At 28.3% G+C, this 8,559-nt stretch overlaps 1 protein-coding gene across 1 annotated transcript; it reads left to right on the forward strand.

The window, feature by feature from the left end:
- The first annotated feature begins 3,792 nt into the window (after positions 1-3,792).
- LOC136082116 (uncharacterized) lies at positions 3,793-4,477 on the forward strand. Its single transcript, XM_065800679.1, has 2 exons — positions 3,793-4,248; positions 4,335-4,477. The coding sequence occupies exons 1-2, from the start codon at positions 3,923-3,925 to the stop codon at positions 4,402-4,404; spliced, it is 396 nt and encodes a 131-aa protein (XP_065656751.1). The 5' UTR covers positions 3,793-3,922; the 3' UTR covers positions 4,405-4,477.
- Positions 4,478-8,559: the final 4,082 nt, after the last annotated feature.

The following is an 8,559-nucleotide window of genomic DNA, read 5'->3' on the forward strand; positions in this document are numbered from 1 at the left end:
ACATTTATGAATGGTATTTAGGTAATTAACTTTATAGTGTTTTGAAGAAAAAATGTGTTGATTACGACACTACAGATAATCTAGATCATTAAAATCCGTTGTAAAATAATACACCGTTTTTTATACAATATTCCGAGTTTAAAAAATTTATATTAAAATAAAAGAAAGTATATATATATATATGTATTTTTTTTCATATATGACAGCTGAAAATGCGTTGTAAAACTTGAGTCATTTGCAAAGCTTCAAAACCAAATAACTTAATTTTGCCTTTATAACTCAAACTAAAATTTTGAACAAAGTTTGCCAAGCATGTACTATCCTGCTTGTCCGTGGGATTTTTTTTTATTTAAATTCTTTCAGAATTTAAACCATAATATTTCTTTTTTTTTTTTTTAGCTTGGCAGGAAGAGCCTGCAGGTCAAAAGATATATACTAGGGTGGGTCAAACGCCCCTTATTTTTGAAAATCGAAAGGCGCTGTTTTCTTTGTGCTTTGGGTGTACTCTGAGATCAATTAATAACATAATTTAACTCATTTACACAATTTTTTGACCCTGCTCAATGGGCTCAAAGATCAAATTTTCACCTCAAAAAATCATATTATAACCGGTTAAATAACTTTAAATATGGATATCTTTAAGGCGCTGTTTTTTATCCGAATTTGTAGGTCTATATGATTATTTTAAGCCTAAGCTGATAGTAATTGAATAAAATTTAGACTGTGCTTAAGCGTTTTGGACCCTGAGTTTTGACCCGTTTTCTTAAAAATTTGAACGGTTTTTACGTTGCCGGTGTGTTTATTTTATTAAGATCGCTAATATTTATGACGCTTTTAAGCTTCATTAAAAGTAGAAAAATTGATTTTTTCGCATAGAGAAAAATCAAAAATAATTTTTATTACTTTCCTTTTTATATTTTATTTTAGAGGAAAAAATAATATATCTACATTAACAGAAAAAACAAGTATAAATTAATATTTAAAATAAAATGGGAAAAGATAAAAGATCGAAACATAAAGTTTTTTCGACAATGATACCATCATCTCAATTGCCTACTGGAGAGCAAGTTTTGCAATATTTACATGGCAAACTAATTAAAGCAAGAAAAGAAAAATTACAATATAAACTCAGTGATATAGTTTCCTGATGGAAGTTTTAAGTTTTTCTTAAAAGCACTTGTGTTGTTTTGTCACTGAAGAAAATCTGAAGTGAACTTCTGCCAGAAGTTCACTTCCAATAGTAGCTGACCAATTATTAGGTAATTGATATATTAGATAAATGATACAGTGATACAAATAATACACAATATATTAGGTAAATGATATTTTTATTTTTGAATTTAATTTCCTAAAACAAATATATACACATATACATATGTATATATATATATATATATATATATATATATATATATATATATATATATATATATATATATATACACACATATACACACATATAAACACACACATATATATATATATATACATATATATATATATATATATATATATATATATATATATATATATATATATATATATATATATATATATATATATATATATATATACACACATATACACACATATAAACACACACATATATATATATATATACATATATATATATATATATATATATATATATATATATATATATATATATATATATATATATATATATATATATATATATATATATATATATATATATATGTATATGTGTATATATTTGTTTTTTAGGAAATTAAACTCAAAAATAAAGATATCATTTACCTAATATATTGTGTATCAATATATTAGGTAAATAATATCTTTATTTTTGAATTTATTTCCTAAAAGAAATGGTACACAATATATTAGGTAAATAATATCTTTATTTTTGAATCTAATTTCCTAAAACAAATATATATACATATATATATATATATATATATATATATATATATATATATATATATATATATATATATATATATATATATATATGTATATATATATATATATATATATATATATATATATATATATATATATATATATATATATATATATATGAAAATCTTATTACATTTTATTACGTTATTCTAAGAATCTTACCATAACACTACAACATTGTTTTCTTTATATAGAAGTAAGATCTTGTGCTTGGAAAATCGTAGAAAGAAGCTATCAAAAAACAGATCACGTAAAACACCACAAAATTTAGGTACTATAGATAACTACAAATGTGAAATAAAGTGCTTATTTGATATAAGTGTGAAAGATGTGCAGCGAAAAATTTTATCAAACAAACAAATCAATAAAGAGGAAAGAAATGTCGATATAAATTTTTTGAATTATCAACGAGTAGAGCGTAAAGTTGTGATGGGTGGAATAGACAGAAGTACTTATTTACTGCTTGTAGAATTCAAAGGGAGATTGAATTTACCGAAAAGAGGGTGAAGAATCAGAATCCGAAGAGGATAACCAAAATTTTGAATTAAAAAAAAACAAACAACCAAGATTTCATAAAAGAAAACCAGATTTTGTTGAAGTTATGCTACCTAGGAAAATCTTAAAGGCTACTGCTGTTACAGCAAAGAGATGCGGTATTCAGAGTTCAGCACATACAGCTACTTCGGCTAATGTCATTAACTCAGCTGGTGGAAACCTAAAAGACTTTGATATTTCTCTTAAGTCAGCAAAGGTCCATTCAAATGATGCAATTCGTGATAATGGTTTAAAAATAAAGGAAGATTTCATTAAAATAGCCCAGGGAAAACTACTTTTTGTTCATTTTGATACAAAATTAGTAAAAGAGTATTTTTATGGTGAAAATAGAAATGTTGAGCGCTTAGCGCTAGTGATTTCAAGTCCTAGTATTGATAAAGAACAACTTATTGGGGTCTCTCTATAACAGATAGTCGTGGAAAAACACAAGCCAAAGCTATTAAGCAAATATTGGAATCTTGGAATCTCTGAGATTTAATACATAGTGTATGTTTTGACACTACATTTTCAAATCCAGGTGAGAAAATTTGTGTACCTAATAGTATAATAGATAATACTTTTGTAATTTGTTGTTTTTATAATTTTTATTATACTTTTTAATTTTTTTCTCTTCAAATAAATAAATCAAATAAAGGCTGGGTGCAGAGTACATGTGTATTGCTTGAAAAATGGATGTGCAGACCGTTAATATGGTTTGCTTGCAGACATCACATATATGAGCTCCATATTAAGGTTGGAACCATACTATTTATTTTTTATTTATAAAATACTTTTGTTTTAGTTCTGTTCAAATGGCTTTTTTTTTTTCTCATTTGTCATTATCTAGCATGCAGCACTTGCAGTTTCTGGGATAGTCTCAAACGGACCAGTTGATAGTCTTTTCAAAAAAATTCAAAATTTCTGGGAAAATATAAAGCTGCACATAAATTGAAAATAAAATGAACAACCTTAACAGGTTTAAATGAAGCAAGCAAAACGGAACATTTTTAGAAGAAAATGTAAAGATTTTTATATTTCTTTTTTCTAAATTAAAAAAAAATCATTTTAACAAATTTGAATTACATTTTTTCAAAGGCTTTTGAAACCAAAATTTATCTTGAATGTTCCTTGTTCACAGACAATTTTCCACGTGGTGACTACAAGCATTTGGCAGAGCTTGTTCTGCTTTGACTAGGCAGTGATAAACTAGCAAATTTTAAGTTTTGTAAACCTATAACTTTTTATAATGCAAGATTTTTATCAAAAGCTATCTACTAAATGACAATAGAACTACTTTAATTTACAACAATTTGGTATAATTAGTGCAGAAGAAATAGCAACAGTTCATCAAGTTGCTGAGTTTACTGGGCTATTTCATGCAAGATGGTTTCTGAAAGCACCATTGGCAGCCTCTTCTCCTTGCTTAGATTTATGTGCAATCAGGGACATGATCAAGTATGTGTCAGTTAATAAAACAATTTCAACTGCAGCAGTTAAAAGTTTAAAAAATCATTTATGGTTTCTTACAGAACGAAATGTTGTACTTGCTATATGCGATGAAACGCTAGACATTAACACAAGAGAAAAAATTGCCAAAAAATTGTTTTTATACCCTAAACCTTCAAGTTTAACATTAGGAAAATCATCTTTTTCAAACATCAACATAACGAAAATTCCAGAGTTATGGGAACTGGTTGGACCTCAAAGTTGGATTCTAATTCAACAGCTAAATCTATCTGCAATAGAAACAAAATGGATGCAAGTTAGCTCAAAGTAAGTTTTTTTCTTAATTGATTTAATTGTATTAAATTTTTTAGCATTTAAAATATTTAAAAATGCCTGTATGTACTTTATTTTAGAGATTGGAATAATTTTTTCAGGATATCGAGTCCTAAAAAAATTCATAAAAAAGTTAACTGTAGTAAATGATTGTGCTGAGAGAGGAGTAAACTTATCCAAGATTGTTAAATTGTAAAAAGTTATCTAATTTCATAAATTTATGTCAAGTCATAAATTTATGTCAAGTTAATTGATAAAAAAAATTATTTTTAAAACATGATTTTAAAATAAAAATTTAAAAAAATTGTAATTTTTATTTATAAATATGCTTAAAAAAGCTTTCTAAACCCACATATATGCATAACTATGCATAACACAATAAGAAAACTATCCCTAGTTGTATATTTCTTCTGTTGTCGATAGTTAGCTATTAAGTCTAATATTACGTAGAAACCGAGTTTTTTTGAGAAACCAGGTCAAACTTAACATAAAAAACAACACCTGAAGCTGTCCTAATAGCCTCTATTTTGCTGAATTATTGTTTTAATTGATCACACAAATGTCCCTATTCACTTAAACAAAACAAAACAAAACAAAAATTAATTAAGGGGGTTTAACTACTCAAAAGATGACTTTTTAGGGCAAAAATTTAAATTTCGAGCATGTTAAGCGGGGTCTAAAATTTGAGCAAATAAGTTAAATTTTGTTTTTTATTGATCCTAGAGTACGTCCACAGCACATTTAAAACAGTGCCTTTTGATTTTCAAAAATAAGGGGCGTTTGACCCACCCTAATATACTGTATTAAACAAAAAGGAGCGCCCCAAAATTGGCCATAATTCACTTTTAATGGACAAAATTAATAACTAACTAAATATTGGGTTTTTTATTTACTAAAATTGGCATAAGTACTAATATAAGGTTCAGCGCTTCTTTACAAAAGTGATATTTTTATATTTGGTTGTCATGGATACCTAATTTTGCTCAGCAAAAATAACCTACCTTTGGTAGTTGCAGATATTTTATGCGTGTAATATACTCTATAATTAGTTTGTGCATTAATATGAAATTTTCTCTTCTTTAGAGGGAATATTTATCATTTTGTTGCTATGGATACCTAGTTTATTATTAACTTACTGCTTAACAGCCAGATACTTTCCTTAGTTGTACACAGATAATTGAATTTTTGAATAAATTTTTACCGGGTTTTGAACGTGTTAAATATTCGATATTTATGTAATAGTTTTAGGTAAAGATTTAGGTCATCAATAATAAAATAAAATTGCGCAACAACACATTGACAATCTAAAATGCATCAAGAGTTTGTAAAACATTCATACATGCATAAAATAAGAAATCATATGATTAGCACATCTAATAATCAATTTAATGAGCACAAAAATTGGCATAACATATCATAGTTTGTTTACGAACGGCTGAATCTGCGAGAGTAGTTTTCACGGAAACCTTTAAATTTTTTCTTTAGTGCTTCGGTGTCTCTTTAGAGAGCATGCCATTAGGTAAGATCATTCTTCTCACAACCTCGTGTCCGTGTAGTAATATCTTGTTCAAACTTTGCGGAATGTAATACTATGGGTAGCTTTGTTTAAACAAATAAGCCAACTAAAAAAGGCAATCACGTAATTATAACAGGCCCGGATTAAGGCTACCTGCGGCCAGAGGAAAAAATATTTTGGGGCCATTTTGACTGTAGAAAAAGTGAATTGTAGTATTAAATATTGCAGTCATGTATTTAAAAATTAAAGTGAGATTTTTTGTATTTTTGTCTTGCATATTGTTCAACAATGTTATCGAATGAGAGTTGTCTAGTCACCTTACTTTCAATACACATTAAAGTATTCATTTTTTATACACTTTAGTTGCAAGAATCTTTTTCTCTTGTACAATTTGCCACCATTAGGCTGAGGTAAATTCTGACACTATTAGGCTGACCTTAATGTTATTGGAGTAATGTGCTGCTAAAGTCACAATACTTTATCAATTCCATACGTAAATGATGTAAAATCACAATAGTTTATCACTTCCATACGATTCAATGTTTGCAAACTGTTCATGAAACCAAATCTGCTCGTCAAATCTAAACATGCGACAGATCCGGGAAGCCATTGCTGCTTTTAATTGATTGATAATATAAATCAGCACATTAACTCGATATTTATCTTTTGTAAGCAGGAGAACTTCTTTAGAAGGAACTTCATCGAACTGTTGCTTTCTGTTTCTGACTTTATTGACTTATTTTATATATACTTTACATTTGAAGAACTCTTTTCCATGCTTCCCAAATTTATCCAATTTTGTCAAACATCTCAATGATTGAAAATACTCAGACAATGAATGTAACAAACCAACAGCTTTTTTAAAATCTAAAGTAGCACCTTGTAAAGCTAGTCTTGTTTTATTGAATCTTTGCAGTATTGTGTACCAAAAGACAGTCAAAGTACAAGTTTTCAATTCACCGAGATGTTTTGCTATTCCAAACGCCTTTTGTCGGGTTTCACCTTTTGTACGTTCATAAGTTGCAATGGTATCTAGAGCAGATTGAATATTCATGTAACACTTCCGCAAAGCACTTGTTGCCTCAGCATGTGCTGACCAAAGTATGTCTGATAGTTTTTTAGGCACTGGTGTCTTGTCTTTGACTTGCGCTTTTTTCAGGATTGTCCATTAATGAGTGGTGGCACTAAAGAATGTGTAGATCCGATGCACAATATCAAAAAAACCAACTGCTGCACTAAAACAACCAGTATCATTTTTGCCTACTAAATTTAATGAATGATTAAAGCAAGGTGTGTAAAAAGCCACTGCAGTGAATTTCAACTCTCAACTGAGTTAACTCATGGCTGTTACGAAGTTTTGTAACTGTTGTTGTGTATTAAAAGTAACATATTATAAATTGTTCTTCCTTTCTAGTTCTTTCCAATGGCATATGATTCTAAATACTTCAAGTAAAAAAACGTGTTTTTTTAATAAGTGTGTTAACAAGTTTTAAAAAGTGTGTTTACAAAATCTGGTCAAAGGCAAGTGCCTGAAATGACTCAGTTATAATCCAGCCCTGGTAAAAATACGTGCTTTGAGTTTACAACTTGTATTTTCAAGTATTAATAAGAAGCTAAGATTCGCAAAAATGTATCAAAAACATATCCTTTTTGATGTTTTCATTATAAAATATGCAATAGGAAAATAGTAAATACTATGTTATAAACTCGAAATGTAATTTTGAGTATATACAAGTCATTCGCCAAGTATTTTAGGAAATGGTTGAAAGCCTACCTGCTACGAGTATGCTTTTGATTCCCACTATTTGTGTTTCATAATATGATATAAAAGTTAAAAAAATGTTGCATGCTTAGCAATATACTTTTTAAACATATTTTTTATTTATTTATACTACTTCACTGAGACTGAGAATATAAGGTAGAGGGCATGGAAGCGTTTTAAAAACTTAAAGAATATTTTTTACTTTTCAATTAAATTTAACTCCTTTTTATTATAAAAAGTATTCACGGCGCTAATTTTTGTTCAAAAATCACCCGATTGCCAGTTTGCGCGTTTTCTAACTCACACTCTTAGTAAGTGGAAACCATGTATAAATAAGTATAGAATTTAATTAGACCAATCAATATCATAAAATTTCTGCGAGTGGTTTCTATATGCACAGACATTTTGCGCTAAACATAAGAAAACAAGCGTATTGATCATAGGTCTATATACTTCATCCTACAATTTTTTGATAATATTTTGAGATTGTACCTTCACATTGATAACACAATATTAAATTGATATTTTCAGAAAAATTATTACAAAAAATGGACACTCCTATTATGATTATACTGGTAAATAATCATTAAAAATCCCCCCCACTCCCAAACAAAAAAATTCAACAAAACTTTTTAAATATATTTTTAACAATATTCAGGGCCGGCGCCAGAGTTTTTGGCACCCTAGGCGAATCTGACACACTGTGCCCCCACCCCCTCCACCACCCTCCTTCAACTTACTTTCACATTTGTATTTACATTCGGATGAATAAATGCATAATCATAAGTAAACGTATATTCGTGTAACTTTATAATGTATTAATAAATAATTTCAAAACTTTACTTTTCGTGCTTTTGTTTTTGTAAATGTCAGTTTAATGTTTCCAGCAATATCATGTTCACTTGACAGAGTAGCTAATCCAGCAAGTCTTTCTTGCTGCATAGAGTTCTCAAATATGTTTTTATCAGCTTGAGTTTTGAGAAGCTTTGCTCACCGCTAGCCACGGAACTAGAAGTGTCAAGAGAAT

The sequence above is a fragment of the Hydra vulgaris genome, chromosome 07 (genome assembly GCF_038396675.1).
Source record: "Hydra vulgaris chromosome 07, alternate assembly HydraT2T_AEP".
Lineage (NCBI taxonomy): Eukaryota > Metazoa > Cnidaria > Hydrozoa > Anthoathecata > Hydridae > Hydra > Hydra vulgaris.